The following is a 24,555-nucleotide window of genomic DNA, read 5'->3' as shown; positions in this document are numbered from 1 at the left end:
ACCCACTTCATAAGCAAATTTAGGAATTTAGGGAAAACATGGGTTCTTCAAGGAATTCCATATGAAATCATCTTAAAAACATTAATCAAACATTAATTCATCAATATAATGGCTTAGAAAACGTTTTGCCAATGAACCCATGCTTAGATTAGAATTTGAGATTTTGTTCTTTGAAACACTTTTGATTGGACTCCTTGAAAGAAAGATTGATCAAGGATCAAGGGTCACCATACCTCTAAGTTGAAACCCACGAAAAATTGAAGAAGAAAGCACTCAAAACCTTCAACCCTAGCTCCAACTTCACCTTGGCCTTCAATGGTGTTTCAAAGAGAACCCTTCCTTACTCTTTTAAAATGGAATAAAATGATCCACAATCAGCCTAACACAATAATATAACCTCAAAAGAAAAGATTTGTGAAAAGACCAAAATGCCCTTAAATTTCCGGACGGACTCCTTGCCAACTGCCCAACTTTCAAAGGGCATAACTCGCTCATACGAACTTGGAATCGAGCAAACTCGGTGGCGTTGGAAAGATCGTTCCAAGGGCTTTCCAAACATAACTGGAACTACTCCTGGATCATCCTGAGCTAGGAGTTATGACTGCTCAAAGTTGACCAAAAACTCACTGATTTCCACACTTGGCAGAATTTCCAGATTTTGAACTTGGCCAATTTCCAGATTCTGAACTGTTTTTTTTTCCAAAAGTGACTACTTCTAATTTATGCTTAAACTTTAAAAATTCATACGTTAGGCTCTAGTTTCACCTATCTATTTTTAGGGTCGCTACAGTTATGTGGTTTGAGGCCCCGGAATCTATGATCCATGAATTATTAGACAACTTGGAGCACTTACATGACAAACAACCAATATCAGTAATTGAAGAAGAACAGGTTAGAGTAACTGCAAAATTCACAGCTCCACCTACAATGTTGTTTGCAACTTCTCTAGCTGAATTTCTAGTGTTGTTCCCTCTTTGAGTCTGAATGTGTTCCAAGATACTCACAAGCTGATCAAGTTGCTGCTTGGTTATAGTTGTATTCCTCCTGTCAGGTACATATCTGTCTTCACTGCCTTCAGGATCCTTTTATTTGTAATCATCACGAGAACCATGAGCAACAACTGATGTTCCTAATGCATTTTTACCCTTTGTGAACTTGAAATCCGATGGGAAACCATGAAGTTTATAACACTTATCCTTCGTATGTCTAGCCTTTTTACAGTACTCACAGAAGATATTTGACTTGTTAGGAAGTCTACTTCCCCATTTCCCTTAGAGGAAGAAGAGGCATAGTTTGTCCTGAAATTTGTGCTAGAACTAGAACTGGCAGCAGCATTCACATGAACTATTAAAATGTTCTGATGCATCAGTGCGTACATGGTTTTTCCCAAAACAGTAAACTTGTTCACTCCACAATGTAACTACTAAAAAGTAAGGAACGGAACTACTATTTGGAAACATACTCTCGTTAGCACCATAAGATAGAGGAATATCATGTATACCAGGATCAAATGGATGATTTGCAAAGGTGAGAGAAATAACCAAACCTAGTGAGGAATAAGAATAAGGTTGAAGAGTTATGCTCGAGTCAGAATCGTTGTTTGGCGAAACACTGTGTAGAGACTTCGTGAAAATATTGCACACAAAATAAGTTGGAGAACTCAAAGCCATCCATTGGTTCTGCCTTCGTGCAACCCTCAATTGGTTCCCTACTAACCGCTCCAAAATCTTGTACCAAAACTTTGGTGACAAAATAAATTCAGAGATTTCCATCTTGTCGCTAGAACGTTTTACAATCATGAACAAGAAACTAAAACCAGAATTCCAAATAGAAAAAGTTGGTTCAATTTCAATTAGAGATTTAGCAGGTTCACAGTGGGAAGAATGTAGAGAACTGACCCAAATAACTGAAATGTGTCCATCATGAAAATGAGCGTGAATACAGATGTTGTAGGGTGCAATCGATGAACTTGTAGGCATCCACCAAAGGTTACAATGAGCAGATTCACACCGGGATCATAAGGGAATGGATTTAAGGCACATTGATCACTGGTCGTGGAATCAAAATGACATACACATAGTTTAATGATCTCCTTGAAATAATCCACAGCCATGAAATAATAAGAGTCTGCAGACCCATGTATTGTGGTACGCATAATAGAACCTGGATCGAATGGAAATTCTAATTTGAATTGAGTTGGTGGAAATTGATACGGGGAGAATTGAAGTTTAGTGGGATCGATTTCATTTAAGTGAGCAATTATACCATTGCTGGAACTACAAGCTGAGAGCATACACGAGAGTGCAAACAACATTTCGTCAAACATGACAAGGTTACTGGAATCATACCTAACTTTGGAAATTGTGCGAAACCTGTCATCGAACACCTTGGTTTCAGGTTTTACGACATCATTCTTCACTGAATTGGCAACTTTCATGTCAACATCCCTAAAAGGTATTTCAGCGAACACCTTGTAGGCGGATATTCCTGAGATCTCCTCTAATTTTCCACCACTCAGCCAAATTATTCCAGCGTTCAAACCAAATGGGAAGTCATGGACAACACATTCCTGAAGCGAGGTTTGAATGCAATCATCAACAGTCTCTGAATCAGAGGCCACTAAACTATCGAAGACAAGGGTGGATTCGTCAAAAAACAAGGCAGGATCCCCCTTATCGTTGTCAGATGAGTCCACATCTAGAGGCACTGGATCCGCAACGACTGACTGGGAGTAAGAAGACAGTGTGCGTTGGACATTGTCGAGTTTGCAGAGTCTATAAGAGAAGTTCTCGTCCAATTTCCACATCATATCAAGGACGTTGACATTGTCACTGATCATGTTAGAGTCATTACAGAAATGCAATGCCAATTTCTCGGTGAAGTGTTTCCAGTCAAAAAATTGTTTGTTGCGATACAACCATTGGAACCAATCATAAGCAGCACCATCGAGATAAAAAGGGGCAAGAGGTAGCCATTCCTTTTCCGAGAAACCAAGATATGTGAAATATTGCTCCGTCCTAAAAATCCACCCACTTGGATTGCCGCCGCTAAATCTATTGAGTACCATCAATGCCATTGGAGTACTCTCAATGAAAGCACCAATGTAACAACTCCAATTTCACAATAGAACATTCAAATATTAGAATCGCTAAGCTCAAAGTTACAGTGGAAAATGGAACTAACAAGGAATCGCAAAACAATAATGAAGTAGTAAAACAAAGAAACTATTGAAGAAGATAACTAGAAGGAAGATTAGAAGCTTAGACTCAAAGAAAGGGAATGAGGACTAGACATTTTTCTCAACAATTTGCATAAACCGTTCTTTCTCATTGTCGCCCTTTTTACCTAGTTGTTAATTGGGCCTGGGTCCCAAATCAACCTTGGTGAAGGCCTTCCAATTTTGTTGCTTCTTTTCAGCCCAATAACTAGTTGTGTGGCATCTGTGTAGTTATTGACCTTGGGCCGAGGCTGGTTCATAACAATGGCATTCTCTATATATGAATGAATGAAAGGGTAAAGTACATTAAAGAGATCCATCTAGATTGAACACTCACAATTATGGGTGCTAGAGTTCATAACAAATCTGAGCTATGCATCTATAAGTAAAATCAAGCCTTCAAAGAAAGAGATTGAAATTTCTCAATTTGAGAGGATAGCATTCGAGAGAGTAACATTGATGTGCACTGTCACAATAAAGACAAATCACTTGCTATTTCAAATTGTCATCGATCAATTAGCTATCTTCACAATAAAAAGAACAATTACTCTGCTAACGGACTCCATGACAATGGATTGATGCACTTCCGCAAGAAATTAAGAGAAAGAAGTTAAACTTGGCAGTTTAATTTAGGTAATATATCATCAATTAGCCATCTTGCTATCCAACGGTATGCATTTTGTGTCAAATGAACTCCATCCCAACTGATGTGAGTACTCGGATCAACACACACAGGAACTCTTGGAGCACCACATCTTCTATGTACATCATAATTATATTCTCCTCCTATTCCACAACATGCTTTTTGCAAGGAGTTGTTGTCGAATCCTGAAAATGTAGTACAAGAAAGTTGGTAAATGCATATGGTTTTCTTCCCCTTTTCACTTATGTATGTAGTAATTCAACCTTATAATAAGGAAAAGGAAATGATATACTATCTTTTAAGCACTTACCAAGACTGCCGGCATTTTGTAGAAGCCACAGAAAGGCGTTGTAGTAGTCACCATAAATCAGTGTAATGTTTGGGTAATCTTTCTTCAACTCATCAATGGCTTGTTGCAAATTACGATTGAAGAATATTGCAAAGTTATTTAAGTCTTTCAAGCAATGGTACTCATCATAGGCAGTTGAGATGTTGGTCATGAATTTTGTTAGGAAAATTGGGTGACAACCTATTGGGAAGTTGCCTGGAACTATAATTTGAGTAGCCCCAAAACCGATGACCCTCTGAAAAAAGTAATTAATCACTAGCAATCAAATTTTAATCAAATAAAAGAAGTAATCAAGAAGGAAAAGGTAAATAGAAGCGTAAAATCAATCCCCCACCTCAAAATTGAGAAGTGTAATTCACTATTATATTGGCTTTCTTAATGATGGAACTCTAAAGAAGACAATCTTTAAATTGCTTATATACGCAACGAAGATAACTAGTACTATTTCTAGCAAGTGTGACATCCTTGGTATTCATAATGATGGGGTTTGGATTTAATTAGTAGGATATTACAAAGACTATCAGATTGAGACAAGTGACAAGAGGAAGAGAGGGGTTAAAACAACAATCATAACCTATATATCCTTAATTATACTTTAAAAGAATTTAAGTTCTATGTATTTGCCAGCAAACAATATATTTACACAATTGGAAGGCTAGAAGGGACAAAAAAAGATCTCAACACACAATCACAATCTTTTGAGTGCACACAAAGGTAAACCCCTATAATAGCTTGCAAATCACACTGAAGAGATAAACTGCATTAGGCAAATTCCATGGGACGAGCTTGACCTTGAAGGCAGTTGTATGTAAGTGGTTTCGAACTTGAAACCTCCGTTATAAAAGTCGCAAGCCAAACCATCTTAGCAAGGGGTTTCAAACTAAAGACCTCTATTATGGAAGGGTAAAAAAGAAGGATGTTATTATTTCTTCAACAAATTCAGATCTGTAGTGGACTCTGAGTAGGAAGTTACCATTACTCACGAGGCCTCTAACTCCCTTCCAACCATTCACGATTGTGAGAAAGGCTATTTAAATTTTGGAAATTAAAGGAATAAACTCACTTTAACGCCATGAATGATGGTCTGAACAATTTCTGGCACCATTCTTCGCGATTTGTCCATGGTTTTACCTTGTGATAAGCCATAAATGAATTCATTTCCTCCGATTTCTCCAACTAAGAAAAGTGAATCGTTCATTTTTTCTGGGCAATCTAAGAAGAAAATATTAATTGGATATATAGTTAGTGCAATTTGCAGAAGCAAATAATCATATTTAGCAAATTAATGAATTACCTGCAGGGGAGCATGTGGTCTGGAAATGAGAAGACATCCAATCAAGTTGCACACTCAATGAACTATTTGTAAGTGCTATATTAACAATGTTGTTCTCTGCGAGGGATTTGGCAGATAAAGCAGTACACCCAGCTACTGCAAAATTCACACCATGTCTAAAATCTGCATTTTCATCCTTGTACGGATTTAGCAGAGGAAGACCAGATTCCACAGCTGTACGTTTTGATAGAGAAATTAATCATAAAAATTATCAAACACACATATCTATAGTAATTGGGGATTCAATTCAAACCTATGAAATCAATGATGAGCATGTCATTAGAACAACGCCCAGTTGCATTCTGGTAAAAATCCATTCCATAAGGAAGTGCTCCACATGACAAATTAGCTCCACAAAGGGTCTCTCTGATGCAATTGCCGGTATCGGAAAGTGAATCACCAAATTGATATATTTTATCAAATCTGCAATTCATCAATCGTGGATTTTGAAGCTTTAATACTTGTTGAGCATCGCCGACTTTCACCATTAAAATGAGCAAAGAAAGAAGCAAGGTTATTGTTGCTGCCATTTCAATTTGCCAAACAAAACTATTGAGCTTATTCACACTATTCTACATATATTCAGTAGCAGTATTATTTTTCCTGCAGGAAGGAAGTACAAGAGCCACGAGAAATTAATTAATTAACATTGATTCTCTGTGTTATCTAAATGCCTGCTACCCCAGATTTACTACTTTTTAAAAGAAAAAGGGTCAAATATACCCCCTTGCTATTTAAAATAATTTGATTCAATTATACCATTGGAGGAACGTGCAACTGATTTCCACGGATTTATAATAAGTTTAAATCATCTGCGATCTTTTAAATTTTTTCATATAAATTTGTATCTATTAAATAGTGTTGCTTGTTAAACGAAATAGATATATAATTATGCTTAAGAATTTGACTTATTAGATATTGACTTTTAAATATACTAATCTGCTAATCAATCAATAAGCCATCGGTTGGTTCGATACCGAATTAGTAATTAACAGGTGACTATCGAACGATATATTGGCCCAATCATTTTATACTCTCTTCTTTTACTCACTCACCAATATATTAATCTCTCATCAAATAGAATAATTTTCCCATCCCTACTTAAATAATTGGTAATTTTGTAAATATATATCAGAATGAAAAATATATGAAAATCTAAATATTAATGGTACATGCATTTATTTATCAAATATACTTACGATAATAATGTAACTATGATAATTTTTAACGATTAATGATTTATTCAGAAAATTGAATAATCTCCTCTCGCACCAATAAATTGTTAACTATGAATTTTGTTGTTGTTTTTACATGTTTGTGTGTAAGAAATTTATGAAAAAATAATAATTTGGAAGAATTCATATAGATTAATATCAAAGAAACATTTTATTTTATTGATAAGAAAAGAGATTTTTTTTTTTGCGGGGGGGGAGGGGGTAGGTGGTTAAAATTAGTACACCTTGGGAATGTACCCAGCGGACACAATCCAATTAATTAAGCATGTGGCCACCAATATTAATTTCGAGTGATGGAGAAATAAAGAAAACCGAACAATACTTGTTATAATAATATGTATTATGTATTTATTATACATAATTATATTTTAAAAAGTTGTCTTTTACAACTATACTTCATTATGGAAAAAAAAAAATATTCTCGTTCGTCTTTCTCCTCTCGTTTCTTCCCCTCCCTCACTACAACATATATGGAGCAGTTGGTTGGACAATAGCTCTTCCATACAATAAAACCAAAGTGCTTATAATCTTGAACCACATAAACTTGCATACATACATTTACCAGCCAAAACATTCACTTATTAACATTAACACAAGTATAACAACATTAACATAGCCAGTGAAATTTTACAAAATAGAGTCTGAGGAAGATAGATTGTACGCAAACTTTATCAGTATCTCGTAAATGTAGAAAGGCAGAGTATAACTAATTTGAGAAACAAATACATGACCAGATTATAAAAGACTAACCCACATGACATAAAGATACATCTACCACATTATCATCAGGGAGCCCCACATAATCCAATATCTTGTTCCTTACAAATAGTGCAAGATCCAACAAATCAAATCCCTGTCAATTTTTAATTGCCACCCAACAATATAAGTTTTTGTTTTTCCAAAAATAAATTAAAAGATTGAATTTAAACAGGGCAGTTTAATTGTGGTATTATGTCATCGATTAGCCATTTTGTTAACCAACTGTATGCCCTTTGTGTTAAATGAAGTCCATCCCAACTTATGTAAATATTCGGGTCTGCACACGCTTCGACTCCTGGATCACCACATTTCATATCTTCTCTATAATTGTAGTCTCCGCCTATTCCACAACATGGTTTCAGTACAAAATTTTTGTCGAATCCTGAAAATTTATTTTAATAAAAAGAGTTAGTAAATTGCATGATTTTCTTCACTTTATCTAATCGTCCGTAGAGCCATTAAAATAAGTTCGGCCATGTGGTTGGCCCAACCCAACTTGTATATGAAAGAGAGATTTTAGAACTTACCAAGAGCAACGACATTTTGTCGAAGCCAGAGATATGCATTGTAGTAGTCACCGTAAATGATTGAAATGTTTGGATACTCTCTCTTCAACATGTGAATTCCTCGTTTCAAATAATTGTTGTAATACATCATAAAATTGCTCCACTCTTTCACGCAACCATATTCATCGTATGTGGTTGAGGGTCTGGTACCAAATATCGTCAGGATAACCGGGTTACAACCCGCTGGAATATTACCTGGAACTACAATTCGAGTAGCTCCAAAACTTATGACTCTCTGAAAAAAGTCATAGTTAGTAAACAAATTTCAAGAGATCAAAACATAACAACGATATATATATACTTACTCTAACACCACGAATGATGGCATGAACAATATCAGGCACCATTCTTCGCAACTCTTCCATAGTTTTACCTTGATTTAAGCCATAAGTGAGTTCATCTCCTCCTATTTCTCCAACTAGGAAAAGTGACTTTTCCAAATATTTTGGACAATCTTGCAACAAAATTAAGTAGAAAAACATCAATGTAAATATTAATAGCATATTAGTATATACTATATATAATTCCTTACCCGTAGAGCAAACTGAATTGAAATGAGAAGACATCCATTGAAGTTGCACACTTAATGTACTATTTGTGTATGACATGTGAATTTTCTTCTTTGCTAAGGATTCGACTGCTAAAGCAGTAGCCCCTGATACAGCGAAATTCGCACCATGACTAAAATCTGCATTTTCTTCTAAGGACGGATTTAGGAGAGGAAGACCACATTCCAGCGCTGTATATTATATTATCAGAGACATAATTAGTTGTGGATTCAACGTACGTAAATATATATATATATATATATACGTACCGATGAAATCAATCATTAGCAATCCATTAGAACAACGCCCCGTTACTGCTTTCTGGTAAAAATTCATTCCATATGGAGGGAATCTACACCCAGAATGAGCTCTACAATACGTCTCTCTCAGGCAGTTTCCGGTATCCGAAAGTGAATCACCAAACTGATAAATTCTATTAATTCCGCACTTTTTCATTTTTCCTTCTTCAAGCTTTATTAATAATTTTTGGGCGTCAGCTTGAAGAAGCAACAAACTCTTTATTATTATTATCGAGAGATGAAGCACTACTACAACTCTAATTGTGAATGCCATGATCCAACCTGAATTCTTACGATTAGTAGAATATTTGTGGTTGGTTATATAGAGAGTAGGGGTGTCAATGCTACGGTTCGGTCGGCTATTTTTAAAAAATTATACCATCTCAATTTTTTGGGTATTATATAATATATAACCAAAATTAGATTTTTTAAAATCATTCCAATCATATCGGTTGGTTAATTCACAATTTTTTTTTTTACTTTTAAAATATCACCTCAAAATATAGTACTATTAAAATATTTCTTTCGCAAATATGTTCTTGAAGAAACACTTTAAGTCTTCACCAAGAAGACAAGAATGTAAAACTTTATTGTCATATTGTTTGATCTTAAATATTTAATAGGAGTATGTTTATATAGGTTTGTTGTATTGTTTGATAGAGTATCTATTTCAGTGTCTTTTAATTTTAAACTAATTAAGTAAAAGCTAATTAAAGAGCAAAGTCTCAAAGTTGTCTAGTCACCACAGACCTAAGTTATATTTATATTTGAAAAATGTTATAAAACATATTTATATATTAAATTTAACATATTGTTAATTTACAAAATATATTTACATGTAAGATTATTCAGTTCGGTTCGAAATTTTTTTGATTTTTTTTCATAAATTAAAATAATCATCACAATTATTCGGAACGATTATACACTTGGATAAAAATTTACGATTTTATTGAAAAAACAATATAAATCGGTTAGATTCAACCAATTTTTTATATTCTTTTGATACCCTCACTAGAGAGAGGAGGATAAGAATGGGAGGACCACGTACATGACACTTAAAAAAAATTCTCAGCTAAATATAGCAAGTCGATCGGATAACAATCGTTACCTTTTGTGTACCTCAGAAAATGATTCATGCATCAGTAATTGATTCTGCTTATTTAAGTGAAACGTATTTGTTGAGAACTAGCTAATTTAATGCCAGTATACCATAAGACCTATTCTCTTTCAATTTGTATATCCTAGTAATGTAAAATAATTATTTTACTTGCATGACTACAATAGTACAAAAAAGTGGAAGTTGTAATATGAAAAAGAGATAAAGGGGCAGGTGTAACGCGGAAGCTAGCAAAGCAAACCTCGAAAGACCATGAGTAAGAAGACAAACGAGAAATATACAAAAGAGATAGATTTAACGTGGTTCGGTCAATCGACCTACGTCCACAAAGGAGATGAGCAATCCACTATAAATATGAGAGTACAAAATATTGAGAGAAACAACCTCAACCAATTCACTCGGAATACATGGGAGATTCACACAAGTGATAACGTATCAAGCTTGTGACCCATAAATTCTCCCCCTAACCAAAACTCTCAAAACCCTAGGACTACATTGTGAATGCTGATTAAGTTAGAAGGAACAAACCTCTATTTATAGAGTCCTAAACCTTTTCCTACAAGAAAAGGACTAGTCAATCCAAAACATTTTCCCAAAAGGAAAACCTATTCAGGGCAAATAAAACCCAACAAAAAAAACACATTTAAATCATTCATTTTTTTAGTTTCATACCTAAACTATTAAAATTATAAGTTTCATATCTAAATTATCACTTATTAGATTGACAGCCCTCGATAAGAAAATTTGTAACTCGTCCATGGTTTTACCTTGCTTTAAACCATAAATGAAGTCATCTCCAAGTTTGAAATATGAGTTTACCAAATATTTTGGGCAATCTAGTAACTGGAGTTAATAATAATAATAATAATAATTATTATTATTATTATTGTTTTATTTATTTATTATTATTATTATTATTATTATTATTATTATTAATGTTATTATTTTTTATGTTATTGTTATTTTTATTATTATTGTTGTTGTTGATTGAACCACACAAATTAACGAAACCATGTTAAATGTTTGTATGTATTTTGATATGTTTCTCCTTGGTCTTCTTGCATGACATGTTAAATGTTTGTATCAATTTTGATACGTTTCTCCTTAGTTTTCTTACATGACACTTGATTACAAGAAAACGTATTCCTAAATAGGAATGAAATTAATTAATGCTGTTGTTGTCTCGTACATACATGACCCATACAAACAAAAGAGAGATTAAAAGCCGCAATTGATTTTTCTTTTCTTTTCTAGACGCAAAAATATTCTCAAATAAAGAAAAAGATTTAAAAATTAATAATACTCTACTTGTTTGATATTGTAAAAAAATAAATTACGTAACTAAAACGGGCAATTGATTTTTCTCTTCTTTCCTTGCCGCAAAAATATTTTAAAAAAAGAAAAAGACAAAAGTATAATACTCTTCTTGTTTGAGATTGTTAATTTTTTTGGGAAAAGGGTAAAAAATGTTCTTAAACTATGTAAAAAGAACAAAAATGTCCTTCGTTTATAATTTGGCTAAAAAATATCCTTACCGTCAATACTTTGATTCAAAAATGTCCTTGCAGTCAATACTTTGGTCCAGAAATGCCCCTATAGTTACAAGATGGGTCAAAAATGCCCTTTTCCCAATAAATATATTATTTTTTTCTTTTTAAATTCATCTTATTCCTAATTAAAATATTATTAAAGAACACTATTCTTGTTTTCTTTCTTCTAAAATCACTTTAACAAATAAAAATGGAGGAATTTTTTTTTCTTCTTAATCCCATTTTATCAATTAAAATAGAATAACGCCATGTCCCGTTTTGACAGATAATATATGTCATATATATATAAGATCATAGTATATCCATCATAATTTATATTTCTATAGCGATAAAAAAATAATGATAATAAAAAAAGAAATATTTTCATTTTTTTTTTCTGAATTGAAGTAAGATAAACATTTGCTAATTTTAAATAACATTATTAGAAAAAGAATGTGTTAAAAGATGAAAATGAGCATTTTTGACCCATTAAATAACATTAAGGGTATTTTTTTACCAAAGTATTAACGGCAAGGGTATTTTTGGAGCAAACTACAAATAGAGGACATTTTTGTTCCTTTCGCATAGTTTAAGGACGTTTTTGAACTAAAGTATTGACGGTTAGGACATTTTTGAACCAAACTATAAACGGAGGACATTTTTATTCCATTCACATAGTCTAAGGGCATATTTGACCCTTTTCCCATTTTTTTTAATAAACTAGAAGCACCCAATTGACTAGAAGCACCCAATTGCCTTTTCTTTTTAAGTGGTGTGTATTTATATGCTATCAACTAATAAAATTATTCGCGCCTCACGCGAGAATTTAATATCACAGAATTTAACCTTCTGCTAGTCCAAGATCATTCACTAAGATCGGAAGATTCAACTAAAGAAGAGGAAGCTAGAAAAGAGAACTTGTTTATGGAAGAAGACTCTTGAATTGTCTTTGTTTTGGATTTGAGTTGGGTTATTTACAAATTCCTAATGCCACTCCTATTTATACTTATATAGTGATGCTTCTAGAAATTATTCTAGATAGTTCTACAAGAATAATCTAGATATCCTTATCTTCTAACTATGTAACAAAAACCTGGATATTTTTATACTTTACTATAAATATCTAATTATCTAGAACCTCTACATTTTTCTTAAGTATAAATATGAAAGATATTTACTGTTGACATCCAATTTTTGACCTCCACAATGTATATTAATCATCGAGCTTCTTCAATTTTAAACGATTTCAAATAATTAGTTTTATAAAATTTCAAATAAATAAATAAATAAATAAATAATAATAATAATAATATAGTTTGCAAGTTATTTTAAATAGTCTTGTCACTTTTTATAATTTTTAGATAATATATATCTTTCACATAATTATGTATATAATTAGTATATTTTATGAATATTCGAAAATCGTCTCAAAAAGATTTTATATTTGGTTAATTATTTAGTTATATAATAGTTCATACATATTGTTATATATATATATATATCTCTCTGTGTGTGTGTGAAATAATTAGTTTTTTTTAATTAAGTTGATTATTATGTTTTATTAAGATTGAGAAGCTCGTTAATTAATTAATGTTAATTCGTCTTATTTAAATTTTAACCGAATTTACTAATTAAATTTAATTCGGCTAATTTCTTAACCCCACATGGCAAGTTGATCCTATTACCAACCTAAACCCAATTCCAAATCAATTTTGGGCCCAATTTCCTCCGACCCATTCCAACAATAGTAATACAATGCTATCCTCAACATTCAGCAGTCCAATTTCCCGACCCTACCTGTCCACAATTCCATACCAAAGACTACTAGGCCCAAACCCGTTCCAATACAACAAGAGTCAGCAGCTGCAACCCTTGCGTCTTCTTCTTTTTTCACGAAACCAGACGATCCCATCTCGTCCAAACGCATCGGAAATCGTGGAAAACCCAGAAACGTGATCATCTGCAAAACCCATAACCCTAGCAACCTAATTGATCACCTCACGTCCCATTTCCCCCCCCCCCCTTTCGCGGAAGTCGCAGGCCTGCACAACAGCCCTCTGTAGCTTCGAAAAGAAAAGAAAAAATTCAAATTTTGGTTTGAATTTTTCAACGGATTTCCCCCCAAACGCCCCAACTTCCCCTATAAATAATCATTTACATTCAAGTGATTGGGGGGAGAAAAAACAAGTTTGGAAATTGGATTTTGACACGTTTTTGAGTTTGGTTTTGAAGCAATAGTCACTTCTACACTAAAAAAATTTATATCTAGTCTTCTGATTCTAAGTTCCAAAAAGATCGCCGCTCGAATTTTCTTAGCTTGACTTTAGTATTCGAAGAGAGTGGGAGAATCGTTCTTCTCGTCGTCCTAGTTCGCTGCTCCAAAAGAGGTAATCTCTTCCCATTTTTAGTTGTTTCATATTTCCCTGTTAGTGTTCAATTTCCCAGAATACTTATTATGCTGCTTTTTATAGTTTGTCGTTTTAGTTTTCGAGTATGTATAGTGTTATCAGTTGTCTAATGTCTTGACGTTGTTATCTGCTTAGCTCTTAGCTAGACATATTTGCGATAAAATGATGTGTTCATTTAGCTCGACCTCTCTGTTTTAATGTATTGTCTTTTAAAAAAAAAAAGTCTCAAATTGTAAGCTTATTGGTTTTTTTTTTTGTTTCATTCATTGTGATTTAGGTATGAGCGTAGTCTTTGCTCACTTGGGTTGTTAGTTCCTTATGAGTTATAACCATTGAACTAGTAATGTTGTTGGTGTTTGTGCGCTAGGATTCTTTCTATCCTTATTTACAAATAGCGTAATTAAGGTTTTGCTCGTTACTTTCACAAATATGCCAGATTCTGATGCCTCTGTTTTGGTTGATGCTACCTTCGTGTTTTTAGTTAGTAGTTTGCAATATTCACTGACTTGTTTGATGCCGGATTATCAACCTTGTCTCTTACTTAGTTCTGTTGCCTTCATTTAAAGTATTTAAGAGCCTGAATTTATGTGTCGGATAATTTGATAAGATTTGATAATAAAAGAATAGTTTCACACTCCTTTCCTTCCCACTTTACATATAAACATTGATACTTCCGTTTAAAGTATAACACATCATGTACCTGCAATATATTTTTTCTTACTGCCAATACAATAATTGTTGCTATTACAATCTTATCAATTTTATGTTTCATAGAAAAGATGAGATATGTGGATGTAATTAGTTTTCCCTCTTCTCTGTTTGAATATTCATATTCATTAGTCTAATATTTGTGATATGTAGTTAATGAGCATGTTTTGGTTGTAGTGTGGTAGTTATATATAAATTTATCTATTTCGTATCATGGTCAATTCTATGTGTATACTCAAGAACAAATACCTCTATGCTTAGATATATTATTGAGGGACCTTTAGCAAGTATTTTCATCGGTTATTAACTAAATGTCATACTCCAGGGATGGATGACAGTTGGTGTTATGTTTAATCTTTCTTTTTTTACATAACACGTAAAACTTCACTATCAATACCATACATTCCTAGGAATTCATGATAAAATTTATTAAAAGATTAGAAGGAAGAAAGTGTTATGCTAGAGATTTCATTTTAAATAAGTGATTACAGTATGTTAGAGCATCTTCTTTTTTTTAATAATAATAATAAAAAAAATGCACAGCAACCATTTCTTTTTTTTTTTTGAATAAATGTGATTGTATGAGACTGAAGCATTGTTATCTTTCGGTTTTAAATGACAAAAGCTAAAGTTCTTATTTAAGCTCCTAAATAAGAATGTATTCCTCTCCTTGAAGTTATTTTCCAGATCTTTGAATAAAATGCTTTAACATGCCTCTAACCATTCCCTTGTTTTAAACATACAGTTAAAATATAGCATTAACCGGCAACTAAGGTCTTTTGGATCAGGCCTGATAATAGTCTTTAGAATTTTTTCTTGTCTTAATTAAACTAGCTTTCACATTGTGCAAAAAAAAAAAAATTCTTTTCGTGATTTCTGTTAGACTTAGCATTGTTCTTAAATTTGAGATAAAACATGGCTGCTTGAAATTCTCTTTTCTTTTTAGTGGTCAATGATTTAAGTTCTATCTTGTTGTGATCTTATATGATAAATTATTTGTTATCGATTTACCGAAGCATATGGTTTGTTAATTCCCTTTTTCCTTTATACCATGCATATGATATCGAGTCCACCGGACTCCAATCCTGCCCTCCTTGCATCTCTTTTGTTTATTGGGACGAACCCAACAACTCTCTGAGTCAATCCCCACGCCAAATGTCACGAAAGGGAAGTATCAACATAGCTATCGGAAGCTTTCTCAAAACAGTACGCAGATACACAAGTCTCAGAAAGCTGAAAACAAGCTGAGATACAACCTTTATACATTGATATACATCGGTATACATTCATACACAGGTCAAAAAGTGTGAAAATACAGGTCTGAGGCGAAATACAGGTGTTCGAAAGCAACAGATACATGAAAAGAGATGATATACATGCTCATATACACTGATATACAACCGGTATATACGCAGAACGGGAATTGGGTTGAGCCTAATAGTAGCAGCGAATTTGGCCCAAGAAAGGCCCAAATTCAATTTCTCCCTTTCTCTTTAATTATTTAATTGTGATTATTTATTATTTGTTGTTTAACTCTAACTATAGAATTTTAATTAACTTAGTTGAATTCCCCAGAAGACGAACTATTTAGCTGAGTTGTTTCGTTTCTAACAAAACTTATTTTATCAACTCTTGTATTTTCATCTATAATCTTTAGTCAAAACTTTTTTTTATTAGTCTAAAATAGTTTTTTTTTCATAAACCAAAAAATGACTCAAATAAAAAACCAATTAATTTAGCTTCGTTAAAATTCTAATTACCTGTCTCTAATTCAAATGTTTCAATTAAGATCCTATTTTCTAAAAATTTAAAAATTATTCTTTATTTAACTATTTTTATCAAAGTTGATCGAATATCGTAAAATATTATATATTTTATGTTAAATCATTATCCTAAATATTTTTTTTTGTTCTTTAAGGGTCTTCTTCATTTAAATCACTTTATTCGCTCATTTCAAAATTGTTCTAAGTTAAAGTATTTTTTTTAAAAAAAATAAACTTTAAAAAATGTTAGCCAAAATCTTTTCAATTGAATAATAATAATAATAGTAATACTTACTTAGTCATTTTCTTAAAAAGTTTAGTCAATTAATTCAAATGATATTCATGCTTTAATTTATTAAATTGGTTTAAATTATTATTTCAAAGTGAATAAAATAAATTGTAATTAATCTTGTTTTATTAATATTCTAATCATTTGTATTTCGAGTCAATTGTTCCATTTTGAATCCTTTTCTCTAAAAAATCAAAATAAAATGTGTCATTTATTTAATTATTTTCTCAAAGTTAATCAAATATTGTAAGTTATTATTTTTTATGTTAAATCATTATTTTCCTTAAAATAGTCAAATATATTTTGTCAAGTCACAGGTCAACCGCATGCTAGCGTGCACTTCGAATGCTTAACCCCTTCTCAAAGTGTAAATTGAACCCCGAACCCTCTTTGACATTTTCAAATGATTTTTTCTGTTTAAGTCTTTGAAAATTATAAGTTTTCTTAATTTCTTTAAAAAATTAAGTGGCGACCATTTTCTAAGTATTTTTCTGAAATTGTTTTATACTTGGAACATTTCAAAAAGTGATTTTTCTAAAGGTTAGGAAAATTACGGCATAACAGAAATGGTGACTCTACTGGGGATTCAATTAGGTTCTAACCATAATGACTTGACTCTCTTTGACTATTTGCTAATATTTGTTGAATTGTTTTACCTCATATGTGCCTTATTTGCTTAAATTGTGATATCAACTGTCATTGCATGCATATCATTTATTCCGTCAAATGACATTTTTTTTCTTTATTTCACTTAAAGGACGATTGTGCGGGCCGCAATCGTTCGTTAATCAAATTGTTCTCAGGACACCCTGACGAATGTAGTTGGCTACTGGATAATCAACGGTCGTTAACTGTCCTAGCCCAAGTAGTCCGCTTGGGTCACCTGTCCACTTCAAATAAACTCCACTCTTAGTCAATACTAGTGTAGAGCCAAACCAAATCCCAAATTTAGCGCATTTGAACTAAGTTAACCCAACACCCAAGGCGTGTTTGGGCCCATTAGAAGTCCACCTTGTGTCTATTTGGCCCATTGGTCAATAAAAGACAATCATGCTTATGTGTTTAAATTTGAATGATGTATACATCATTTAGCAAACCATTGTCTCTTGGGGTTGAGTTTTAATCGTTTGTTCAAGTCGAAGAAGAGTCAAATTATCATAGCATCCAAGAGCGTGGACATTCGAAGATGACAAGAAATCAAGAACATATGATCTTTCCTTGGAAGCATAGAGTAGGATTGAACCCCTGTGCGGGACTGATATTTTGTATCTCATTTCCCCTATTATGTATCCCCATTTAGTTTATTCGTAAAACTTGTATAAATTTGGGTTTTGGGGCAATGAAATGTTTCAAATGACGTCATACATCCTTCAATTCGATAGGCCCACCTTTGGCATAAAAAGGTCACAAGTTTAGGGCGCGATATAAACTGTTTCTGTGTTGCTTGATATAATTGTGTTGTGTTGTGATGTGTCACTTTGTCTAAAGCAGAATTAATCTACTCTTGTTTCTTAGAGCACTCTAAGCATATATTAAAATTCACAACAACAAAGTCCGTCCAAATTACTTCTGAAGTACTGTCCAAGTTTCTCAGAAATATATAAACTGTCTGCTTTAAAAATCTCCTAAGTTTTATTCGTCCATCACAGGAAGGTCGACTTGCTAGAATGTCTGAAAAAAGTGTCAACGCACCAATCCCACCCATTGCTTTGGTTAGTGATGAAGAAACTGAAGAGTCAATGTTCAAAAAATTTGTCGAGACTAGAGAGAGGATAGCTGTAGCCAAAAGGAGACTTGCAATACTGGACCAAACTGAATGGATGCTACGAGAGAGAATTATTGAGGTTGACATGAAAACAGCCTCGGTGAAAAGAAAGATTGTAAAAATTGATCAAGAGATAATTAATATCACTAAAGTGTCTGCAAGGATCCCTGAAATTGAACGGGACATTAAGGAACTAAATTTTGGGAATGCTCCCTCCATGAGGGGAAAAGGTAAAACAAAAGTAGGTTCAGATGACGAGAGCACCGGATCGTCACCCTACAGTTAAATAAGAAGGAAAGAAACCTTTGGGTAGATTTAGGTTCATGTAACACTTCTCTTATGTTTGTCATGTTGTTTTTAAATTTTTATTGTAATCAAGAACTACGCGAGACTTGATCCCATAGGGGGTACGTAGGAAGCTCTTTTCGAGCCTAGTCTCTCTATCAATTTTGGGAAGGGTACGTTTAGGTTATCTTATGTAATTCGAACTACGTCGGGCCTGATTTCCTTGGTGGATACGTAGGCAACCCACTTAAGGCTCGGTCCCTATCTTTTCAATTTTCATTCTCCCTTATTAGTGAATGATTCTGAAGACTTTCACCTACAAAAACATATGAGTGGAAGAAATTAGCAAGATTCTATGCAAGTCGACCTTTCCAATTCAAGTGCAAGAAAAATTTATTTCCATTTGAGTCCTCCCGTTCACCCAAAATATTTTCGTGGATTAATCTGCTTGAAGCAAAATGACACTTGTGTGTTTATTATTATGGCATCTTATTTGTATATCTCGTTAAAAACAAAAACTAACACATATGTCTTTTGAGTTGTTCTTCTTTACAGGTAAAAACTGATCTGTGTTGAAATCAAACTGGCCGACCATCCCTACTTTGCAAGATCTAAAGCAAACATACCATCCTTCCCTGATCATTCTTTGGAGAAAGGCAAGAGCAAAATGACTGGTACTTCTGAAGAAACGGGAATAGTGGATGTGACCATCAGAAATGCTGAACTCGCTGATCAGAGTGAGTTAATCTCTCAGTTAATGCAACGAATTGCAGACATACAGAAAGAGCTTCAACAGACCAAAGATCTGGTCAAACTGGCCATTGCATCGAATGAACCCCCTCTTGAAACTAGAAAACCTCCTCCTCCTTTTCCATCACTAAGTTTCCCATTACCCAACTATTTCCCTACCCATACCACAAGACCAATCACTTCCACCCCTAATCCTCATACCATCGACTTAACTGTATCCAACGCTCCTTACGCTAGCACTTCCTACCAAACACCACCACCATTACCAAATCAGAACCAAGCACCTAACACTAATCACTCACAAAATTTCATGCCAGCCTATCAAATCCCAGTCCCAGTCCCCAATAATCCAAATGTTTTGCCTAGCCTGCCTGCACACCCTTCCGTAACATTCCAAACTCCACCAGCCTATACAATTTCTGAGCCATGTCCTAGCTTTCCAGTTCAACCGGAGCTCGATCACTATGAAGAAATGGAGAAGGAGTGGAGGTTGAGAGAAGAAAAATGTGAACAAGAAATGAATGCTATGAAGGATGTCATCTCTGAGGCAGTAAAAAGTGTCCAATCTTCGAGGAAGATAACAGGACTTGAGTATGAGGACCTCTGCATGCACCCTGACTTAGAAATACCCGAAGGTTACAAAATTCCAAAATTTGAAACCTTCAATGGTATTGGCAATCCCATGGCTCACCTACGAGCTTATTGTGACAAACTCGTGGATATCAGAAAAAATGATGCATTAATTATGAGGTTGTTTAGTCGAAGCCTCAGTGGGGAGGCGTTAGAATGGTTCACATCTCAAGAACTCCGTCAGTGGTCTACATGGGGGGCTCTGGCCAAAGCTTTTTTGGAAAGATTCCAGTTTAATGTCGAAGCTGTCCCTGACAGATATTATTTGGAAAAAATCAAGCAAAAGACCACGGAGGACTATCGTGAATATGCGTGTCGTTGGAGGAAAGAAGCTGCAAAGGTACAACCTGTGATGACTGAAAGCGAAATAACCTCTGCTTTTATTCGAGCTTAGGAGCCCAAGTATTATGAAAGGATGATGCCCATGATGGGACAGAAGTTTTCGGAGCTGATCAGAATGGGAAAAGCCATGAGGATGGCCTCAAGTCTGGAAAGGTTACAAGTCTCACTGCCTTGCAGGCCGCCAACAAATCCTCACCATTCATGGCCACAGGATTTGCTAGGAAAAAAAAAGAGGACGTGTCTGTTGTATCTTTTAGCCCGAGGCCAAGGCCGCACAGGTATTTTGGGTACGGTTCTGCCATTGGAAACTCCAACCGATTCCCCACCTCAAATATTTACCCACCATCTCCACAAGCTCCAATCCCAATCTACTATGCACAACAGAATTACCAAGCACCCCCGCCTGTCTACCAAAATCAACCACTAACCTACCAAAATACACTACCAAATCACCAAGCCAATGCACCAGTCTACCAAAATCCCGGACAAAATAACCCAAATGCCAACAACCTACCCCGTCCTAACCTCGAAAGAAAGCCTCCCAGAGTTTTCACTCCTTTGGCAGAAACACGTACCCAACTCTTTGAGCGTCTAAGAGCGGCAGGATTGATCCAACCAGTAGACGCAAGGGCAATTAATCCCACAACAAAGTTCTTCCGAGCAAATCAATGTTGTGCGTACCATTCTGGAGGGGCAGGGCATGATACAGAAGGATGTATCAATCTGAAACATAAGATTCAAGACTTGATCGATAACAGGGTCATCACTCTCCAAAACCCTGCCCCCAATGTGAACCTTAACCCATTGCCGAATCATGGAGGAACCACCATCAACATGATCGAAAGAGACGAAGATTGGCTTGCTAATGGGACTATCGGTGAAGCAGCTGTCAACTCCCTTATACCAACAGTGGCCTGATTGACCATAAAGGCCCGTCCAGAGTTTGTTGTAATAATTGCACCTCATCAGGCATTTGCTTTGGTGAAGGAAAGAAGCAATGAACAGTCCGAAAAAAGGTTTGTAGTCCAGGCAGCCACCGCACAAGGGATGACACGTTCTGGAAGATGCTACATTCCAAAAGAACTAACTCAGGAAACACGAAGAAAGGAGAACCAAAAAAGGCCGATCACAGAGGGTGAGGCTGAAGAGTTTTGGCGAAGAATGCAGCCTAAGGAGTATTCCATTGTCAAGCATTTGGAGAAGACTCCCGCTCAAATCTCTGTTTGGGCTCTATTAATGAGTTCTGATTACCATCGAAAAGCACTGTTGAAGGTACTTGATGAAACATATGTGCCGACGGGAACAAGTGGTGAGAATCTGGCCACCATGGTAAGTCATGTCATTGGGAGTCATCAAATTTCTTTTCGAGAAGAAGAGTTGTCACTCGAAGGGGTTATGCATAACCGTACCTTGTATATCACCGTCAAATGCAGGGGCAAGTTTGTAGCGCGAGTATTGATTGATAATGGCTCAGGACTCAATATCTGCCCATTATCAACCCTTACTCAGCTAAATTATGATGTAAGGAAAATCCGCCAAAGCCGCATGAATGTAAGGGTGTTTGATGGTTCGCAAAGAGAGACAATGGGGGAAATAGACCTGTGTATCCAAATGGGGCCTGCAGAATTTGTCACTGAATTCCAGGTGATGGGTATATCTACAAGTTACAACTTATTGCTAGGAAGACCATGGGTCCATGCTGTTGGAGCAGTTCCATCCACATTGCATCAGCTTTTGAAGTTCATCTGGGAGGACCATGAAATTGTCATCCATGGTGAAGGGAGTAATCATAGTTACCCTGGTTTCTCCATTCCAGTTATTGAAGAGTCTTCTCAGGGTACTGACTTTCACATGGTGGAGCTAATGAATGCTGCTTTTGAAGACACGACACTGTAAGTACCAATGCCGCAAGTGTATAAAATGCTAGCTGCAACTATGCTGAGAAGTGGTTTTGAACCTGGGCGTGGGTTAGGCAAGAATTTAGATGACATATCTGAACCTCTTCCTATACCACTTCAAAATTTCCGATTCGGTGTCGGTTATACCCCAACGGAGGAAGAATTGTTTGAAGCAGAAATAAGGAAGAAACGTGACTATGATATACCGAAGCCTATTCCAGCGTTGTACCAGTCATTTGTTGCTAAAGCTTTAGAGCCTGAGATTAATGGTCTAGTGGAAGGGATGGGAAGATTGTTTAATGAAGAAGATTGTGCTGTGATCTTGGCAGAATGCACAACAACACCTACCATCCGAGATGCCGGACCTGAAGAGACGCTGCAGAATTGGATGGCTACTCCACTTATGATCCATCGAATGGCTTGGTAGACAAAGACAAGATTTGAAGTTTTATTTTTGAAAATCGGTGTTGTTCGGACGAGGCCTGAAACCACCATTTATGTCACTTTATTTTTCATCGTAATGTTTAAAAAGGAAATGACTCATAAGTCATGACCAAAGTTTGTACGCCTTTTTAAAATCCAATGAAAGCCTCGTTTATTTTAAATTGATTATCTTGTCATTGCGAATTATTCTGCAACAAATACATTTAAACTCTTTCTATCTAACATGGTTGATTTGTTGTTCTTTTCAGCAAAAATGAATTTAAACCTGCCAATGTCATGACATGTAACGAACACGGCGAACCAAGTAAGGTCGATGAAGATGAATGTGAAGAATATGATGAGGAAACTATGATGTCTGAACATCTTACCGAGGACTTGAGGCACCTTGAAGACAATAAAAAGCCCAACTTGGATGAAACAGAGACAATAAACTTGGGAGATGAGGAGTCGATCAGAGAAACCCGAGTCAGTGTCCATTTGGCAGCAACAGAAAGAGAAGAATTGGTCAAGCTGCTCAGACAATATATCGATGTGTTTTCTTAGCTTGACTTTAGTATTCGAAGAGAGTGGGAGAATCGTTCTTCTCGTCGTCCTAGCTCGCTGCTCCAAAAGAGGTAATCTCTTCCCATTTTTAGTTGTTTCATATTTCCCTGTTGGTGTTCAATTTCCAAGAATACTTATTATGCTGCTTTCTATAGTTTGTCGTTTTAGTTTTCGAGTATGTATAGTGTTATCAGTTGTCTAATGTCTTGACGTTGTTATCTGCTTAGCTCTTACCTAGACATATTTGCGATAAAATGATGTGTTCATTTAGCTCGACCTCTCTGTTTTAATGTATTGTCTTTTTAAAAAAAAAGTCTCAAATTGTAAGCTTATTGGTTTTTTTTTTGCTTCATTCATTGTGATTTAGGTATGAGCGTAGTCTTTGCTCACTTGGGTTGTTAGTTCCTTATGAGTTATAACCATTGAACTAGTAATGTTGTTGGTGTTTGTGCGCTAGGATTCTTTCTATCCTTATTTACAAATAGCGTAATTAAGGTTTTGCTCGTTACTTTCACAAATATGCCAGATTCTGATGCCTCTGTTTTGGTTGATGCTACCTTCGTGTTTTTAGTTAGTAGTTTGCAATATTCACTGACTTGTTTGATGCCGGATTATCAACCTTGTCTCTTACTTAGTTTTGTTGCCTTCATTTAAAGTATTTAAGAGCCTGAATTTATGTGTCGGATAATTTGATAAGATTTGATAATAAAAGAATAGTTTCACACTCCTTTCCTTCCCACTTTACATATAAACATTGATACTTCCGTTTAAAGTATAACACATCATGCACCTGCAATATATTTTTTCTTACTGCCAATACAATAATTGTTGCTATTACAATCTTATCAATTTTATGTTTCATAGAAAAGATGAGATATGTGGATGTAATTAGTTTTCCCTCTTCTCTGTTTGAACATTCATATTCATTAGTCTAATATTTGTGATATGTAGTTAATGAGCATGTTTTGGTTGTAGTGTGGTAGTTATATATAAATTTATCTATTTCGTATCATGGTCAATTCTATGTGTATACTCAAGAACAAATACCTCTATGCTTAGATATATTATTGAGGGACCTTTAGCAAGTATTTTCATCGGTTATTAACTAAATGTCATACTCCAGGGATGGATGACA

The 24,555-nt window shown here is 34.8% G+C and overlaps 2 protein-coding genes across 3 annotated transcripts; both read right to left on the bottom strand.

Moving 5' to 3' along the window:
- Positions 1-3,595: 3,595 nt before the first annotated feature.
- LOC125870729 (GDSL esterase/lipase At5g03980-like) lies at positions 3,596-6,137 on the bottom strand. 2 transcript variants are annotated; one of them, XM_049551240.1, is made up of 5 exons: positions 5,796-6,137; positions 5,504-5,716; positions 5,273-5,412; positions 4,171-4,444; positions 3,596-4,045 (listed from the first exon to the last, which is right to left on the bottom strand). In XM_049551240.1, exons 1-5 carry the CDS (start codon positions 6,070-6,072, stop codon positions 3,828-3,830), a joined length of 1,122 nt encoding a protein of 373 aa, XP_049407197.1. In that variant the 5' UTR covers positions 6,073-6,137; the 3' UTR covers positions 3,596-3,827. The 2 variants fall into 2 exon arrangements, with proteins under 2 accessions (XP_049407197.1, XP_049407191.1); XM_049551234.1 differs by having other exon boundaries at positions 3,597-4,045; positions 5,273-5,421.
- A 1,142-nt stretch (positions 6,138-7,279) lies between these two features.
- LOC125870710 (GDSL esterase/lipase At5g03980-like) lies at positions 7,280-9,236 on the bottom strand. Its single transcript, XM_049551212.1, has 5 exons — positions 8,920-9,236; positions 8,635-8,841; positions 8,408-8,556; positions 8,064-8,337; positions 7,280-7,918 (listed from the first exon to the last, which is right to left on the bottom strand). The coding sequence occupies exons 1-5, from the start codon at positions 9,221-9,223 to the stop codon at positions 7,701-7,703; spliced, it is 1,152 nt and encodes a 383-aa protein (XP_049407169.1). The 5' UTR covers positions 9,224-9,236; the 3' UTR covers positions 7,280-7,700.
- Between the last annotated feature and the right edge of the window lie 15,319 nt (positions 9,237-24,555).

Source organism: Solanum stenotomum, chromosome 1 (assembly GCF_019186545.1).
Source record: "Solanum stenotomum isolate F172 chromosome 1, ASM1918654v1, whole genome shotgun sequence".
Taxonomy (NCBI): domain Eukaryota; kingdom Viridiplantae; phylum Streptophyta; class Magnoliopsida; order Solanales; family Solanaceae; genus Solanum; species Solanum stenotomum.
This window is presented reverse-complemented; position numbering and strand designations above follow the sequence as displayed.